The sequence below is a fragment of the Setaria viridis genome, chromosome 9 (genome assembly GCF_005286985.2).
Source record: "Setaria viridis chromosome 9, Setaria_viridis_v4.0, whole genome shotgun sequence".
NCBI lineage: Eukaryota > Viridiplantae > Streptophyta > Magnoliopsida > Poales > Poaceae > Setaria > Setaria viridis.
Window position 1 is genome coordinate 5,719,074 of NC_048271.2, and position 19,955 is coordinate 5,739,028.

General features: G+C 48.0%; 1 protein-coding gene across 1 annotated transcript; it reads right to left on the bottom strand.

Annotated features, from left to right (window-relative positions):
• Positions 1-10,517: 10,517 nt before the first annotated feature.
• LOC117839887 (nascent polypeptide-associated complex subunit alpha-like protein 1) lies at positions 10,518-13,034 on the bottom strand. The gene is made up of 4 exons (XM_034720319.2): positions 12,683-13,034; positions 12,163-12,238; positions 11,087-11,217; positions 10,518-11,012 (listed from the first exon to the last, which is right to left on the bottom strand). The coding sequence occupies exons 1-4, from the start codon at positions 12,752-12,754 to the stop codon at positions 10,674-10,676; spliced, it is 618 nt and encodes a 205-aa protein (XP_034576210.1). The 5' UTR covers positions 12,755-13,034; the 3' UTR covers positions 10,518-10,673.
• Positions 13,035-19,955: the final 6,921 nt, after the last annotated feature.

Consider the following 19,955-nt stretch of genomic DNA (forward strand, 5'->3'; position numbering starts at 1 on the left):
AAACGACTGGCGAGGCGAGCTGGGTTGGGGAGAGCGAGGACGGCAGCCCTCGGCCCGTCGCTCTCACTGAATCTTGTGCAAGATGGGCCTGTTGGCTGTTGTGTTTATGGCCCATGCATGGTGGGAATCCGTCCGAGCGATGAAATATATCTCTCCCGCATTCATCCACTTTCACAGTTTATCTGAGCACCGAAATGTTCTAAAAATCTTTTCAAAAAAATGTTCTAAAAAAATCTGAGCACTGAAATATATATTTTAACACACATCACAGAGTGATTTGAGCAACGAAAATTTTTCAGATGTTCGCAAAAAAATGTTCAGGAAGTTGTGAAATCACCGAACAATCACTGAATCAGATGTTCAGAGAACTTGAGCTGATAGAAGGAATGTAATGGTAGATCGAATGAGACATAGAAATCAACCGCACAAAAGAAACGGATTAAAACTATTATCTTATACTAGGGCGAGAGCCATTTCTATCCAGTATTCCTATGGTTGGGTATGCTACACGGATACGCGAGGGAGGTGCCTTATCCGTACCGGATACATATCCGATACGAATACAGCAAGGATACGCGTTGAGTACGTATCAAGGAGTATCCGGGATAAAAAATAAAAATGAAAAAGCTGATACGTCCACGGGTACGTATCAAGACTGATTTACGATACGGCTTGCCCGGAGGCCGTGCTGCCTGCCCGCGTGGCCCCGCGACAGCCTCAGCCGCCCCGCACGGTCACTCGCCGGCGGCCAGCGCTGATGTTCGCGTCGTCGCCCCCGAGCCGCCAGCCCGCCACCCGCTCCAGCTTGCCCGTTTGGGGCTCCGCCTCCGGCCGCTCGCAGCCGTCCCCACAGCCCTGCACCACCAGTTTTGCCTGCGCTCCTGCAAGCCGGGCGTCTGCCTGCGCGGCTGCAGCAATTCGCAAGAGACAGAGCGGACGGAGACGGAGGATGGAAAGAAAGAGACGTACGGGGACGAGAGAGAGAGGAGAAGCCATAGAACTGAGGAGATGGGATGAGCTGTGTGATTCTTATCCTCTCGTCCTGTGAAATATCCTAGCATTTCTACAGTATGACCATTAATAAAGATAGAAAACACGCATAAGTCCTTTTGAATAGCAAAGGGATAAAAAAATAAAATAAAAAATTACTTTGTTAATGTACACAACTTAAGTACTCTGTTATTTGCATATGTTAAACTTCTTATTGCTGTGACTTGTGAATCTTGTTATTTATTTATATTTAAAAGAATGTTGAAATGTATCCGCGTATCGGATTTTTTTCCCAAAAGTGTCATATCCACGTATCCGTGTCTGTCCGATACCGATACACGTATCCGATTAACATCCACCGGCTGACTGAAGCATCTCCCCCAATACTTGAGTGCTAATTACCATGACATGATTTGATTAGCATGACATTTTACAGCCAAAATGCCACAGGACTCTCAAGGAGGGACTCAGTCGATGCTTTGCTAGGCACGTTGTAGTATCGAACCCGGCGGCTCTTGCCAGTCGTCAGGTCTCCATTCTCGCCATAGCTGAGAGAGAACGTCGTCAAGCGATACATGTAGCACTGACCGGCGTTATCGTCCTCAACAGCGACGCACGGCACGAGGCAGAATCTGCTCTTGCCGCCCATGTGGACAAGGGTAGCGCCTACATGCCTCTCGCCCGGGTCCTCGCCGAACAGATTCTCCCTGCCGAGCTTCCACGCCGGGGCGGGGCGCCTCCCGTCGCCGGTGCCGGAGAAGGCCGCGTCGCAGCAGCAGAGGTGGCCGACGGTGTCCGGGTCTTTGGAGAGCCCGACGAAGCCGCCCAGGTCGTGGTCAAGGTGCGCGCGGCCGGCGAAGGGCAGCACCCACTCCCCGTGCCGTTTCCACAAGAATTCCCCCGCGTCGAAGTCGAAGGTGAAGGTGACCGCAGCGGCGCCGCCGCCGCTCTCGGTGCTGACGACGACGAGGGCAGTGCCTCCGTCGTCGGGGTGCACGGCGTAGGAGGTGACGTGCTACCTCTCGAACGACGGCGGCGGGGGCTCGCACCACGACGACCACAGGCGCCAGCCGCCGCCGCCAGGTTGCTCCAGCGGCGGGGGCGGGAGCAGCTCGAAGGAGCCGGCGCCCAGCGCGAACAGCAAGTCGCCGACGGGGAGGTAGATGGGCCGGGCTGGGTACGTCTTGGGCCGAGGCCCGAAGATGACGCCCCGCCAGCGGACGTCGAAGATGGGGAAGAAGCTCTCGGGCACCAGGCGGAGCCTACCGCCGCCGTCGTCGGGCCCGGGCGGCTCCCTGGGATGCGTCGCCATGATCCTGGTGCCGAAGGCGGAAGCGAAGTACTCGGGCAACCCACGCGGCGCCTCCAAGCGGAAGGCTTTGGCAAGCGCCGCGCAGCGCCTTCGCCTGAGAAGGCTTGTGGCGGCGGCGCCGTGATATCATCTGGATCGGAGCAGGACGACGACAAGTTTACCTTGCGGATGGTGTATCCCCGCGACCAGCTATCCCAACGGCACTGATTATTCGGGACTAATACCGACGGGATTAAAAAAATATCATCAACTGGGATTAGAGAATTTTGTGAAAAAAAGGATTAAAGAATTTTGTGAAAAAAATATTAGAAATTTTTGGGAGGCCCTCCCATGTGCGCGCACGTCACAAGTCACATTTAACTAAGCAGTGGATGCAATCCTTTTATAATAACTTGCGGGGACTTTTAGGTCACGTTTTAGTCCCGATTGGCATGGAGATTTAGTTCAGGTTTGTAATACTAATCGGGTCAAAAATAACTAAGATTTTTGTTGAAAATGAAAGGTCGTAGAATTAAAAATAATCGAGATTTTTTTAAAGAATGAAAGGTTGTTTTTCTACCCATGATAGTCATCGAATACGAGTGATAGTCATCGAAGACGAGGCAAAGGTGCTGCCGCCGACGATTTTCCGAACTACCGCCGCCACGCTCACCGCGCCGCCGCTTTGGCATCCTTGCACCTTGTTCCTTGCTCGTCTCCTTGGAAATCGCATGTGCGCACCTGAAGAAGACGAGCGGTGAATGGCGGCGCCGGTGGAGGGGTTTGGAGCAACAGAAAGCCAGGGCCTGATAGGCTGTTTCCCTGATGAAACATGGTGGGCCTAATGGGCTGTTAGTCAGAGGGGATACGTACTTCAAGTCTTCCACCTACAAAGGTAGTTCCTCTCAAAAAAAAAAACTACAGAGGTATAGTTCCTCTGAACAAATGGTAAACAATCTGCGGATAGTCGAATTCATTTCCTGACACTTTGCATCAAGCACAAATTATTGAGTTGAGCTCGCTCGAGACACCCAGATCAAGGTCCTTACATCCAGAACGCCACGGGTTCGCTCAGCGTGAACCCATTAATCGATTCGGGCACTTTGTAGCACCGAACCCGGCGGCTGTCGCCGACCGTCGGGAGCCCATCCTCGCCGAACCTCAGAGAGAACGTCGTCAGCCGGCACACGTATCTGCATGGCCGGTTCACGTCCAACATATTCCCCACGGGGCAGCCACCCTCGACACGCACTCCACGAGGCAGAACTCGCTTCTCCCTCCCATGGACACCAGGGTGGCGCCGACGTGCTTCTCGGCCGGGTCCTCGCTGAACGTACAGCTTCTCCTTGCCAACCTTCCAGCCCGGGCGGCGGAGGAGGCCACCTCGCAGGCGCACAGGGTGTCCCTTGGTGTTCTTGTCTCCGAAGAGCCCGACCCAGTCGTCCAGGCTGGCAGGAAAGCGTCTTCATCCAAACTTCCATTTAGTTCCAGATATGCAACCGATATTGCTAAGTCGGTACTGGAGATTTTAGTACCATTTCAAATAATCGGTACTAAAAGGATCCTTTAGTATCAGTTGGGGTGACCAACCGGTACTAAATTGGCTGCCACGTCCTGCGTGGCCGAGGCCAATTCAGTATCGGTTGGTCTCCCGAACATCTAAATTTTTTTTCTTTTCTATTTCTTTTCTCATTTTATTTTCTATTTCTTTATTCTATATTAGTATTCCTTTACGTATACTAGTTCTAATACGTGAAGTTGTATTTGATCTATAATATTACATTTGAGATAATATTATACATAAACATATTGTGCATACACATATATGAATAATATTACATTGCATCAACTCTCCAAGTTCAACATTTTGGATCAACTATTCTGAACCTGAAACCTGACGGTGATGCAGATTTGATCCATCATTATGGAACTCTCCCGCTGTATTTACTACCTCGTCCAGAAGAAATCCACTGAGTTGTTCTTGAACTGCCCTAATTTTTTTCGTCTCGAGGAGTTCTTCCTTCATGTGCATAATCTATGTCATTAGCAAAGGTTACTATATTAGGTCGATGGATATTCACAATTAGAACTAATTTATTGTTAAGAAATCTATATATGTACTCTGAATTCGTGATCAATTATATGCTTGGGACGTATAAAGCCATGGATGAACTCGCATACGTAGTATCCGCATAAATTATTCCCCGAATTCTGTCTCAAACACTATATATATGGCAAAAGTAATTATGAAGTATTTGCTGTGTTCAAGGAAGTGACACGAGATGAGAAAATTCAATACATACCGGAAATTCAGAGTGGATATAAAGTTGCTTCTTGAATTCACTTGAGTGATGTTGACGGAAGCGAACCTATACTCTGTTAAACATGTCTATGAAGTCGGTGTATTGATTTCTTAGTCTCCTCAGAGAGTTTAGGATATAAACCATGCTTCAATTAACTACGATATACATATAACGATAGTGAAAAACTAGTTCAAAAAATAAAATACATTTGAAATAAAATATATGAGAAACACGCTCACTCGAAGTTAGTACCGGGTGGACCTTACGAGCCCCAACCGGTAGGCCACCGGTACTCTCGGGACGAATGTCGGGTCGAAGTGCGCGCGGCCGGCGAACGGCAGCGCCCACCGGCCGTGCTCCGTCCAGCCAAGATGCTCCGCCGCCGTGTCGAAGGTGAAGGTGCCGCCGCTCTCGGTGCTGACGAAGATGGTCCTCCCGTCGGGGTGCACGGCGTAGGAGGAGACGGACAGGCGCTCCACGGTCACGGCATTCATAGAAAAGGGATGCATCTGGAGCCGGCGCCGGGCGTTTTCGACGGTGGGTCGAGCACCTGGAAGGAGTCGGCGGACAGGGCGAAGATCCTGCCGCCGACGACGGGGATGAAGATGGGCAGGACCAGATCCACCTCCGGCCGAGGGCCGAGCATGAAGCCGCGCCGGCGGAGGTCGAAGACGGGGACCGACGTGCTCGGTGCCGAGGGGCGGTACTCGAACCCGCTCCTCATGGACAGGACGGCGATGATCTTGGAGCCAAAGGCCGCCGTGAAGACGTGATGTGTGGGGGAACCCGTGCTGGGCCTCGACGCGGAAGACGGCCGGAGGCACGGGGTGTTCGGTTGGGAAGGCTTGTGGTTGTAGCGGCTCAGTGCTGTCGTCTGAATCGGAGCCGGAGATGACAGGTTTACCTTGCGGATGCTGTACCCCAACCACCAGTCATCGAGGACAAGGTAAAGGTGCCGCCGGCGGCGGCGCTTTGCCGCACGGCCACCGCCGCGCTCACCGGATCTTCGCTTTGGCATCCTTCTCCTCGCCTCCCTGTTCACTTCAATGGCTCTTGTGCTGATCGAGTCGCTGACCCTTCCCTGCAACTACAATTCGAATCCGTCGTAAATTTTGGAACCGATAATCCTACTCCTACTGCAGCTTAGCTACACGAATCCTAATATCGAAACATGAATCGAGCGCAACAGAGAAAAAGGGGTGAAAATCACATTCGCGCACCCTCCAGGCCTCCACGCAGAACGACTGTACTCGGCAGTCACCGCATCTGTGCCATCCCCCCTCGATCTGACGGAGGCAAACCAACCAAACTCATCTCGCGGGCCACATAACAGCAGGTCGAGTGGTCCATCTCGGCCCAGACTCAATCCTTCCCCTCCGCCGCCGTCTTTGTCGTAGCAGACGGGCGGTCTCGTCGCTGCAGCGCACGGGCATCGTCGTCCCAAGGCTGCGCGCTGAGCATTCCCCACCTCGCCCGCCGCCCGCGGGACGGCCACCCGTTCGCCTGCCGCCATGCCGTGCTCGCGCGCCGCCCGGTTGTGAGAACCCGGCCTTCTTGCTGAGGCCCCCCTCCACCACGGACGAGGTGGAGTCCCAAAATGGCAATGCGTGATCGATCTGCAGCTGCGGAGCATGGCCACAAAGCCACCAGACTACGCAGAGCGCGGCCGCAAAGCTCAAGCTGGATGCAGTGTGTTTTGTAAATCATCACTGCCTTGTGTTTTGTAAACCGTACAGGTGCTAGCAGGCAAGTTGTAATTGTATAAGAAGCAGCAAGGACCCTACAAACTGTACAGATGGCAAATTGTGTTCTCAATTGTGCTATCACTGGAAGGAACAGAAGGATGCAGAGTTCAGAATGTTCTATTGTTCTCTGGCATACTAAAGCACAAATATAAAGGTTGCAGAGCTCAAAATGTTGCAGAGCTCAAATGCTCAAGTGTATATGACATACTGAACTTTGCACTTGAAACACAGAACCAAAAGCTATTCTCCAAAAGACCAAAATCAAGCTCGATTACTAGAACTCAGCATTAAAATCATCGGTCGTTGCAACCTGCAAAATAAAAGAAAAGTAATTTAACTCTTTGTGCATATCACTACATTGATAATCACTCTGAAATATTACCGTCAATAGTTGAGAGAAGGTATTGATGGCCATGTATGATTGAGAAATCCCTTCATTGGACTGAGAAGTACTTGGGGGGGGGGGGGGGGGGGGGTGATGGGATATTATGTACTGCTGCACCACCATCGATGGCCACTTTTGCAGTTTCTTGTTCCTTCCGATAGAAGAGAATAAAACAATTAGATACAATTATACCTTTTTTCCCTTGGATACAATAAAGAGAATCAAATATAACATACCACTGGACCTTTTCCCTTTTTCTTACTTCCCTTCTTTGTACCCTTGCGCTTCTTATCAAGCTATTATTTCATCTTCAACTTGCTTGCTAAGGATGTCAAGTGTGTTATTTACTAACAAGGTGCACCGTGGATGGCTGGCAGCTCAAAGTGCCAAATTCAGAAATTTGCGAGTCATGTCTTTGTAGCGAAGCATATCATTTAATCTTGGATCCTCCACTATGTTTCGGCCTGTCTTGTATTATTCCACTACGTGCTTCAATACATATTGTTTTGGTGATGATTTGATATTCATCAAATCAAGGACTTTTAGAGCATGGCCACACAATATTTCAATTCTGTTGAACTGCCCACAGCTGCATGTGCTGGTTTGCTCTAAAGGATCACCAGTAACTTTGTACTCCTCAAAGGTAAAATTTTCATCAGGACTCCCAATTGCTACAAGATATTCATTGTTACCTTCCAATGCCGTGGTGCATGCTACCATGGACCTTTCATATTCACCTTGAAACGCTTTGAATATAATTGGTGTGTACAGCTTGGTAGCTTGGATTAGCATAGGTGTCCTCATTTTGATTCTAGGTAACTTTTTTCTTGACTCAAATTCAACATTCATCTCATTTTTCCTTTTGTCTTCCACCACCCTTTCAAAATGCTTAAGAAACCGAATGATATCAAAATCAGATTTGAAATGTCTCTTCAGTTCACAATTCAGATTCCCACTCAATTGTGTACTTCTCATCCCTAATGTGGACACATCCTTCATGAAACATTCCGCCCATTTTTCTTTCAACTTGTATATACTATCCAACCAAGTTTGCTTGCTGGCCTTTGTCCTCATGATGTTAAATGCATCTTCAAATGTTTCCTCATCTTCATACTCATAATACATGCGCTAAAGTTTGAGAGAATACTTGGTTCTTTCTCGCTGCCTTCATCTACATGTTTGGGAGAAGCACTTGATTCTTCATCATCGGGTTCAGCTAGATGTTTGATAGCGTTCTGCATAATGTGAAAAGTGCACAAACCATACCGTGATTCTAAAAATACTTCCTTCACTGCTTGAGCAGGAATAGTCGAATAGGACCAGAGCACGGAGACGAAGGAAACTGTTGGCCTGATGGGCCGTAACGTGAGGAAACATATGGATTTTTTTATTTTTTATTTTAATATTTTGCAAAAAAAATATATGTCCTAATAAAAAAATTGTAAATCTATATCTATACCGCTGCTTGAAACGGCTATAGCCAATTGACAGCGCAACCTTACCGTTAGTTGAACCGGCGGAATTTACCCTCTCTGGGCAACACAGTTTCAAAAAATCATAACTAATTCATATTAATTCACATGGAGATAAATTTTATATGAAAATTGTAGATCTCGACGAGATAAACTTTGTAGTTCAAACTTTTTTCATTTAGAGCCATCATGGTGCTCAAATAATCGACACAAGTTTGGAAGCACACATTCAAAAAATTATAACTAATTTATATGAACTCGTATGGAGATAAATTTTATATAAAAATTATATATGTCAATGATATATATAATTTTGTAGTTAAAACTCTTTTCATTTGGAGCCATCTCGGTACTCAAATAATCAACACAAGTTTCAATTTTAGATCTGAACTTTTATCAATTATTTGAGCATCAAGATGTATCCAAATGAAAAAGTTTGAACTACAAAGTTGTAGATCTTGTCGAGATTTACAATTTTCATATAAAATTTTTCTCCATCCTAATTTATATGAATTAGTTATGATTTTTTTGAAAGTATGCGACCCGAGAAAGTAAATTCTGTCGATTCAACTGGCTGTTGCTAATGTGTACCTTCCGCCATTTCATTTGGCTATAGTCGCAGTATAGATATAAATTTGCAATTTTTTATTAGGATATATATTTTTACAAAATACTAAAATAAAAAATAAAAAAATTCAAACATATGGTGCACCTGATGGGCCGTCGTTTGTCAGGACCAGCACCACTGCTGGCCCACTGGGCATTTCGAGCCCACAAAACGGGAGTAGTTTATCCATTTGCCAGAATGTTCATCGTGGACGGATACAGTAAGAAAAGTCACTCCACAAGACGCTGGATGTTTTTACTATTTGATAAAAAAATTGTAAGTCAACCGCCGTTTCGGGTAAAAAAAAAGTGGTTATATTTTTCCCCTGTCGATTGACCCAGTTTATCCAAAGCATCCCGTTAATTCTGACCCGATCTCTGCACACGCGCGCGTGTGCGATTTATGATCACTGGCGTGCTCGGGTGCTCCTGCTGCAAGCACCGTTGACCAAGCATAGATTTCGGGTCAATGAGAAACACTCCATAACAACTAACAAGGCCCTGGAAAATTCTCTTTGTTCCAGAGTTACAAATTCATTGCCGTTTTTTGTCAAACAAAAAGAAAATATATTTTTGTTTTCTCCTGCTGATCGCTACAGTTTATCCAAACCTTGCCGTTTGACCCAATCCCTGCGCAGTACCAACTCTACCCTAAAGGCATTAGCAGCAACGCTCCAGGCTCCAGTCAGAGACGAGATGACGAGGTGCTGCACAGCATATGAAAGCACTGTTGACCAATAATTCTGAATTCATTTCCTGTTTCCTTGACTGTACGATGAACCTGCCAACGCGTGTTGATTACGCTAAACACTGTGGATGGTTATCGGATACGAAAATGCAATGGGAAATATTCACAAGAGAAGTGTTGCTGGATAGAGATATGCAGCTAAGATGCTCTCGTCAGATGGGCGACTGGTAAACTGTTTTCAGCTCTAACCGATGCTCGGTGCTTCTTTATCTGTCGTGACTCTTATAATTCTTATCCTTTTTTCTGCGAAAATTATGATTCTTATCTCATACGGTAGCAGACTAGATTACCAGTCTGTCGTATTCTCACGGTTTTGCAAGAGCTTATCTCCAAGTGGACTTTCGCTACCACGTGGAGGCGTAGTGGCGTGAGGCGACCCTGTGTTTTGAACCATGGGCATGGGCAGTTGATGGATGGCATCGATGCCATGTGTGTGTTGTCCCTGAATCGTGATCCGTGTCGCTGGTTTGTGCCGGGTCCCTGTCCTCGCGTTCCTGCGAAGCTTCGCTTGCTTTGTTGTCATCCCAGGGGGCTCTGTCCGGACTGGTGACCACGAGATCAGAGGGCACTCGCCGGTTTACTCAAGCGGAGGCCCGTCTGCTGGTCAGAAGCGGCACGAATTGTGCTCTTAACCCCGTGCTGGGCAGCAGGCTTATGGATGGAGTGCAACGAGGCCCATCGTAGGGACCTCAATCGCACACACATTGGACAAATATTGGGCAACCCAGGCACCCAGCGATCTGGCATATGGGGGGAAAAAAAACTTTCCATTCCGCAATCAGCAGAAACCCAGCTCACCAGTGATCGTATCGCATCAACAAAGGTGAAAAAAATGCAAGAAAACTGTGGCATGGCTGAAATATCATTATATCAATGCCAGAGAGAAACAGCATTAAGCTATAGACTGTTGCTGTAAGCAAACCAGAAAAGATGGAACCATGTTGCGATGACCTTAACCGAAGAGAACCATGTCGCGATGACCTTAACGAAGTGAACCATGTTGTGATAAACTTAATCGAAGTGCAAGCAAGCATGATAAAATTATCTAAGCATTATGGTCCACAGATAACACTCAAGCTGCATAACACTACAAATTGGGGGAAGGGGCTTTCGACCGCAACAAAAATAAAACTCTAATTTGTCAGCTCCATAATGGCAGTGACAATGTCGCCCTCGGCTGCCTTGAGAGCCTTGACAGCCTTGGGCCTTGAGACGGATGCCTGGGTCATCACCAGCTCAATGTCCTTGGGCTCGACACCAGTGTCGTCGACCTCCTCCTCGTTGTCCTCCTGGCCAAGGCCAGATGTTTCAGGCTTGGAGATCATCTGGCTCAAGTCAGGAGCCTTGAACTGTTCAGCAGCCTGGGTCTGCAGCTGGGAGCTGAGGTCCTCGATCTTGGCCTCACCGAAGATGACATAGGTATCGGAGTTCGGGCTCTTGAACACATCTGGCTTGGAGATGACAAACAGTATCTGGAAATGCAGCTGTGTTAGCCAAACAACCAGAAACATTAGTCAACTGGTGTGACTGGCAGCAGTGAACTCACGTTCTTGCTTTTCTTCACGGTGACACGGCTGACACCAGTAATGGGCTTCATGCCAAGCTTCAGCATGGCCTTGCGGCTCTTCTTCTCGCTCCTGCTTTGCTTTGATTTGCCACTGGCATCACCTTCTTGCCCTAAACATGACAAAATGGAACCAATACTTGTCAGGTCACAGGTGTTGTGCTTGTTTCACAAACCAAACAAAAAAAAAAGAACATTCAACGACTTCCGAGTTAAAGGGTACAGCTGTACAGGGGCAATAGGAAAAACAAAACCCATGGCTTATAATTTGTTTTGACCACACAGGCTTCTGAAGTGAGAGTACCTAGCGATGCAGTTTACTTGCCTTCTATGCATGGTATCCAATTATGCATAGTTGGCATGCAGTTTATCTTTTAAGGATACGGTTGGCAGGTAGTTGATACAGATGCTAGGGCACACATAATCAGTAACGACAAAAATAATAATTAGCTACATGAATTCACTGCAAGCTAAACATAGTAACGTAAGCATAATGCCAATAACCAGCAACTAGTAACGTAAGCATAATGCCAATAACCAACAAGTTTAGGCAATAAGTAGGGAAACTCCATTCACAACTAACTCCATTTAACACTCCAAATAAACATAGTAACGTAAGCATAACCTCAAACGTCACATATTCTACTCCAGCCTTTCAAAGTTTACAAATGGCAATAACCGGCAACCTTGGGCAATGTATACATGCACCAGAAATAAGGAAACTCAGTTCACAATCGAACTCCATTTAACACTCTAAATAGCATTCACATATCATGAGGTCATTACACTTGCGACTATACAATGCCCAAATCCCCCACGCTCTAACATGTACAATATTTTACAATGAAAAAAGACCCATGGAATTATAGCAGTACCATTGCTTTGCCCTAACTGATTCTAATACAAAAACCATTGGAACTGCCAAACCATTTGCAGAATGAAATGGAAGACAGATAAAAGACACTTTAAAATGACCAAGTGATTGTGCTATGCTACAGATGACCACAATTAATTTCGGAACGAAGGGAGCATATGTCAAGATGATCGCAATAACTTACCCTCATCATCATCCTTGTCATCATCGTCGTCGTCCTCGTCATCATCATCCTCGTCCTCAACCACAACCTCCTCTGCCTGTCAGTAACATTCAAAAGAGAACTCATCAGGTGCCATATAAATAGTAATAGATGATGCACAGCCGTATACGAAAATGGAAGGCAAATCAAATCATACAAACAGGTGAGATTAAAAGGATCACGCCACCTCGCGCAAATGAACAACAAACCGCACGGAAGCGATGGGCTCTAACCCATCTCATATTCACTCCCCTCTCGTATGGCAAATCTGGTGCCAGGAAAAGCACACAACTAGGAGAAGAATAGCAGCACCAATCATTTCCACCTGACCTAATAATACTACAAAAGATGCAGCTTTCCATGATCCAACAAGAACCGCCAAAGAAAATCCAATCTACTTCAGGTTCGCGGATCTACTTGATCACATAATCCCAAGCCTACGCGACACAGATTGCACTTCGAATTCGTACCATTATGGAGGGGAGGGTGTGAGATATCTGACCTCGTTCTTCTGCTCCTCGAGCTTCTGCTGCTCGATCTGGGCGGCGAGCTCCTCGGCGGTCTGCTCCGTCATCTTGGTGTACGGTGGGTGGGAGGGGATCCGGAGGAAAGAGAGAGGCGGCGGCGGCGGCGGCGGCGGCGGCAAAAACCCTAGAGCAGACTCGCGCAATGGGCGGGTTGGGGAGGGGGCGCTATGCACTTATTTAGGCCCTGTTAGATAGTGGATGGAGATGGATGGCGAAATGACGATTCTGCCCTCACGCTGACACGCAAATGCTTTGCTCGCCACCGGCGTCGCTCTTCTGCCTCCCTCCTGCTGCTCGTCGCCCCGGCCGCCGAAGCTGCTCGCCGGCCTGGCCCCTGCGGCCGCTCGCGGCCTGGCCCCCGGCGCCGCTCACCTGCCCGCCAGTCGCGGCCGCTCGCTTGCCAGGAGCGGGGAGGGAGGGCGGGGCACCGCTTGCAGCACCAGGAGTGGGGAGGGTGGGCAGCGGCCGCCTACGCGCAGTGCGGGGAGGGAGGGAGCTCAGGCGACGGAGAGGAAGGGGAATTGGGGGAGAGCGAGCGAGGGAGGGGGACGGGCAGGGAGTGACGAGAGAGAGAAAGGAGAGTGGAGTGTGGAGAGCGAGCAAAGGAGTCACGACGTGTGTGCCTGAGGAGAGAGATTGACCGGGGGTAATATTGACATCTATCCACCAATCGCAAAAATCCTACCATATGAAGTGCCTGAGATCCAAACGGCATGGATTTTTATTATCTAGAATCCCAGATTCTAGAATCTCTCTATATAATCCAAAAATTCTTACAATCAAAATCCAACCCAAACGGAACCTAAGATTTGGTATCCAGAGACAAACGCGCCATGATAAGGCTCGACCCTTTTGGCCTCGTAATGCAGCGCCTTACAACTCCTCCACTGCTCTCCCCCTTGATGCCATGATTGGACTCTACTACTATACATGTCATATGCATGTACACACATTTATTTCATTACTAAAATATTCATGGAATTTATGTTAAAAAATCATGGAATCTTCTGAAAAAACGCATCACCTAGAAAAATATCCACTTTTTTATTTGAAATCGTAGCTACGAGTCCTTACTTACTCTCACGTTATTATTCGTTTGTTCCTAATATATTGGCTTCGCTTCACAATATGTTGGTGCGTTGTCCCTAATAGTGCTCTCTGTGCAAGTATAGTAGTAGAATATATTTGTAGGTGCTTTGATGCCATATGTTTATTACGTGGGACCCACACATGGAACTCATGCGTTCTGACGGAAGCGGGGGCGGGCACAGCTCTGAGTGGCGTATCATCGTTCAAAGTCCCATTGCCACGGTAGAAGGCGACCTACGATGGGAGCGGTGTCAAGATGTATGACGTCGATGATGGCGCAACCGTTGTTGGGCTCTGTAAATAGAAACAAAGCTAAGGATGGGAATGATTAAGTTTGAAGGGTGTATTTTTAATACAAACTTTTGCATACAATCTCGGATGAATACAAACTTTATATCAAAACTGTAGAGCTCGATGAGATTTTAAACTTTATAATTGACAACTTTTTCATTCGAGATCATTTAGTAGTCCAAAAATATATTATAAGTTCAAAGAAGAAACACATTTGCCACGTCATCGATCCACAGCTCCGAAACCGGACATTCCTATTAGCCGAACTCTCCTCCCACCCTTCCCTCTCAACCGGCCAACCTTATATCCTCCCTCTCTCTCTTCTCTCCCACATCTCCTCTCTCTCTCCCGACCCTATCTCCTCTCTCTTCTCTCCCACCTCTCCTCTCTCTCTTCTCTCCCACCTCACCAGCGCGCCCCCGCGGAGGAGCCCCGGCGGTCGGCGCGGCCACCTCGGCCCGACGCCAGCGGCGGAGGCGGCAGGCGCGACCACCAGCGGCGCGGGTGGCCGGCCGGCTCCAGCTCCACGGCAGCGCCAGACGGCGCGAGCGGCTCGACCTTGGTGTGGGTGGCCCCGACCCCGGCGTCGAGGTCGACCGGCACAGGCGGCTCCACCTCCACAATTATAGAAAAGTTTGGGGACTTTTTGCAAAATTATCAAAACATATTTCAAGGACTACGGGTTGATTATAGAAAAGTTTAGGGACTTTTTGCAAAATCATCAAGACATATTCCAAAGACTACGGGTTGATTACCAAAAAATTAAAGGACTTTTTGCAAAACAACCATGACGGTTGGAAGAAACAGCCGCACTTTAATATTACTAGCAAACATGCCCGTGCGTTGCAATGGGAGGAAAAAAAATCCTCACACCTCCTTGCTCAACTAGGCGATGACTTATTATTTTTCAAAATGGACCTTGAATTCATGCACAAACCAAACTTATTGATTTAGCTACATAAGAGCAAAGCCAAAAATAGAAGTAAAGATTGCCAAGATCGAGTGTCATTTTTCTTTGAGCAATATGGGATCATGAGATTGTACCATAACTGGTGTAGACATATTTAGATAAAACAGAACAATGGAACTTGTCGTAGTCTCAATCTCACATCACGCTTTGAATGTTGAAAACAAACATATTCTCTAGAATTACCTTTCAATCTCAATCTGATGAGTTATATAAATGATTCTTCATAGCGATGAGTGTTGCCTCGCATTGTACGATGTGTTTTTTCACGATTTCTCTTTGCAAGTTTTTGCTCACACATCATATTTTCATAGCTAGAGCAACCTCTGATGATCACATATCGGCAAATCACCTGTCTCAACTCGATCGAGTTTCAAATTTGCGTAACATGTCCTACCATATGCGTACCATATGCGCGTCTTGTTCCAATTTGCTCAGAGGTGCATTATAGTTTTTCTTGCACATATCGCCTATACCCATCTGACCATTGTGTTCTACGTCAATAATGCCGTCTGTAACTTTCTTTTGCTGACGAGATGCTTCTTTAGTAATTCATCCTTTTTCTGCTGAGATAGTGGTGCATATCGGTCTCTTTCTTACTGCCTCTTGTGTTCTTTAGGATTAGTGTGTAGTTCTTGATCACCAGATGTCGTGGACCAGAGTGCCCCTTATCTCCTCTCAATGGTTCCTCCCGTGAACGTGAGGCCCTCGTCTCTCTCGATCAGCTCATGTACTTGCTCCCTCTCTCGGTAATCTCTGCTTCTATCTCTGCAGCACAACGTCCGGCAAGGTGTTCGCCTCAATCGCACGTGGTGACTGGTGAGCCACAACGCGGTGCTCAACAGGGCGCTCGCTTGGCCTTGCGGGGCGTCCGATCCTACGCGGTGAGGGCTGCACGTCTCAGCTCTCGTTGCAGCAACCTACCTAACGTGGCAAGGATAGCGTGGCGCTCGACTCAGCAGTTAGCACGCGAGGGGCGGCATTGCGTCCGGTCCGACGCTGCTAGTTGCTAAGCAGCACTTCGAGGTGTGGTGTGGTGCGGTGAAGACCACAAATGCACACGGATCAACACCTCGACGGTGGTGGCTACTTCGGGTGATTGCGGCGATTCAGTGATGGTAGGATACGTGTGGCGATGCCGTGGCGCAGCGCTCGGCTCAGCGTGCCGAGGAACGGCGTGGTGCGTCTCGTCTCGTCGCTCGGCCTGTAAGTCGGCACGGCGAGGCTAAGTGCATGCTCGGATCGATGGTGGCAGCTGCTTCAGGAGATGCTCAGCTTCCACCTCCTTTTGCTAGCATGAGCATGCAAAGGCCTCGAGGGGATTCTTTTGCTCGACCGGACTGCTGTGTGGATTTATACTTCGTAGCAGCTGTGCACGACTCGATCACAAACTTATGGAAGGCTAGGGCGATGAAGAACGAGTTTTTTTTGTGGGTAGACAAGAAGAACGAGTTGGAGACGGAGTGACAGGCTAAGTTCAAGTTGTTAATAGCTCATGAAAAGCTCCAGGAGGCGGAACTCATAGGGCTGCGGGTTGATTACGAAAAAAGTTGAGAGATTTTTTTTACAAAATAATCACGACGATCGGAAGAAATAACCGCACTTTAATATTAAATATAGGTAGAGAAAATGAAAAGCGATATTGTTTCATGGATATTAGGATACCAGTGATCAGAGGAATGATGCACTTGATCGAGCGATTAAGAAAGGCATCTAGATGAGAGGTCTTCTAGGGTTCAGGAGCATAGCTTTGTTTAATGATCATTTTCCAACAACAACACTTGAACGGACAAAAGGAAAAAATCTCTAGAACGGCCGACGTGTCTCCACGGAGATTGCTCTCCCCTCGTATTCACTCACCAAATGATGATCACATGCGCGATCGGAGTGCCATCAACAGGCGGGCCGCGGGCAACAGGTTCCAATCGTGTGATGTTGCTTGGAGAAGAATGTCTGGCCTGTCTTTACAAAGACTTCAACCGGTCGGTTAAGCTTTGATGTACTGGACTACTGGTAGTTGCAGTGAACGATAGACTTGAAAGGCTGCAAACTAACAAGCAACTTATTTTAAGTGCTTGTCGAACTTTTTTGCGAAGAGAATTGATGCTAGTGATAGGGATGCGAGTGGGTACCTAATGGAGTTTTTATTTGTCAGCTTATTAACACGTGGCATGATATTTGTTCGCTCCTATACCGTAAATTAATTACGTGGCAATGCCATTTTAATTCATTTTAACAAAGTTTAGGCCGACTATCCCAAAACATAGTGGAACTTGTATCCCTGCTAGTCACATGAGACTTAGTCATGTCCATTTGACTATTTCATATAAATCGTTTGCCAATCATTATCTAAAAAAATCGTTTGTTGATCGATACGTTGGATTAAAGACATGCAAACAATTGTTTTGACAGTTTATTTAGCTGACAAAATCCAAACTTTTTTCATGTACCTGCACGTAGGTCCTTTTTCAGGTTAGGCACCAGATATACTTGTATTTCCACCCAAGCAATGCAACCAATTTTCGACACTTTGAAGACGACACACGTACTGCTCGAGTGCAAGTAGAAGTAGAGCTTCTTCCTCCACGGCTCCACCGACAAAGGTCTCCTGAAGAAGCAGAGCCCTACCATGTTGTAGATAAAGCCGGTTGCCAGGTAGTGCAGGGTCCTGAATCTTGGATGGATTGGTCAGAGCGGCCTTGACTTTGCCATTTAGCTGTCTCGCTTTATGTTCCGCGACTTCCGCCGCCCCCGTCGTAGACTTCCCGGCCTTTTTTGGCCTTTTTTTCTGGCTTCTGTCACGCACCATCCTCCACCCGGCCCCCTGCTGATCTGATCCTATGCCGAGTGCTTGCTCCACTTGCGTGGTGGGACCTTGGAAGAAGCGCAAATGGTGATGGATTCAACAAACCTTTAACGTGTCCGACCAAACATAGCGAGCAACGTCTATGTAGGAGCACAATATAAAAGGAAAACTGCTAAAGTGCCTGTGCCAACGTTACATGAATGTGCAGAGGCAAACGTTGTACTGGGAGGTGGCAGTGATTATTGGAGTCCGGCAGACCGGTCCCACATGTCATTATACCCAAAGCAAACTTGAACTGTCAATTCTTGAGACAACTGAGCATATATAAAGTAGTAGTACTCCCACCAAACTACAAATCCAGAGCTTGTTTAGAAAGTTAGGATAAGAACGATTCCAATATCTGCAACTAAAAGATAGGAGTATTTCGCATTATTTAATTCACTCACGGTTTGGAAAGAACAAGGCACATGGTTCATGCCCTAAATCTGTGCCTTGCCTTGTCCAGCCTTCCAAGGCACGGAAAAGTTTTGCGTTCTAATAAATCGTGCGGCTGCTACGGTTTAGCGCACTCTGCCATGATCATGGACGAAGCAGGCAGTGGCCGTAATGATCTGCTCCACGTCTAACTACCCCCCCCCCCCCCCCCCCCCCCCCCCCCCCTCCCTGGTTCAGGCCTTCAGACACGGTGTAGTGTATCAGTTCAACCTTTAGTCTTTTACTCTTTTTTATTATTTACAACCTGATGATGACGTTCTACCGCGACGAGTCAAAATTGGAACCGGTCCAGACCAGTAAGCACGACGATCTTGCACGTTTGCGCTTGCGCACGCTCATCTAGTAGGAGTATTTCACAGATTCTCGACAAAACGTGGCAGATATACTACTCGTCGGAGAAGAGATCTTTTTATCTGAATCCGCCGTGGATGCACGCGGACTCGGTCATTCGAACGCGCACGTCGCACGCAACGATGTTTCCCGGCGCCGACCTGGCGAGGTGCCGTGAGGCGAACAGGTCTGGAGCCGCCGATCGAGCACACGCCGGCCGCAGCCGCCGCCTCGTGCTTGCCGCGAGACGAACCGGTCCAGGGCGAGGGTGCGCTCCGCTCTCAGCTTCCTTGTTTCGATTACCTGACGTTGACGGCTTATCCATCATCATTCGGGGATGATTATGCAGGAGCGTCAAGATGAACGGATTCAAACTCTAAAACCGGACAAGTTTAATATCTGAACAGCTGAATCTGTGTGGAATTTGTTATTCATCCATTGCTCGAGCGTAACAAAATGGCATCTGAAATCGAATGCTACTACTAGGGATTGGACTATATGCCGCTCATTCGATCATCTCGATCGAGTTGGTTGGCATGCATACGCATGCAGCGCAGCGTGTCTGGACCATCCCTATAGGAAAAAAAAACTAAGGCATGTATGTATGAGCCGTTAATAGAGTCCGTTCGATTCAGGCCAGGCCGCGACTGGCTCGCGCGGTCGGCCGATTCATTTTCTAGCTCCAAGTAGTCCAACATGTCATGCGCGCGCGAGCGGGGGAGCCGGACACCGTCCGTGCGTGCACGTACCGGACGAAAGGCGAGCTCGCTAGATCCTTGTCGCGACTAGGATCCCTCTCTCCTTCTTCTTCTTTTCCTAATCGATCGGACAATTCCCGAACCAATCATCGGCTCCGGAATGCTCACCCGAAGATCTGATCTGCACGCACGTCCTCCGATCCCATGCATGCAGCCGATCCAAACGAATAAGAAAATTAATGGCTTTATTATTTCAAAAAAAAATAAAATAATGGCCTCTTGTTGCTTCCGCAGTCGATCCACCGGGACTCGATCCATCCATCCATGGACCGTGTCAAAGCTCGAGACGAGGCGTTCCCCTGATGCGGATCGATCGGATGTGCACGATAGGGGCCGTGCCTACGCGATCGACCAGCCTGGTTGCATTAGAATTCAGACGCTGTCGCCGTCGTAACGCGTCGACAGCGCGGCCACACTGTACGCCTGCGCGCGTCCGCACCAACCGGCGTCGTCACCGTCGCTGCCCTGCGCGCTCACGCACCGTGGGTTCGCACGGATTTCCTTCCGGCGGT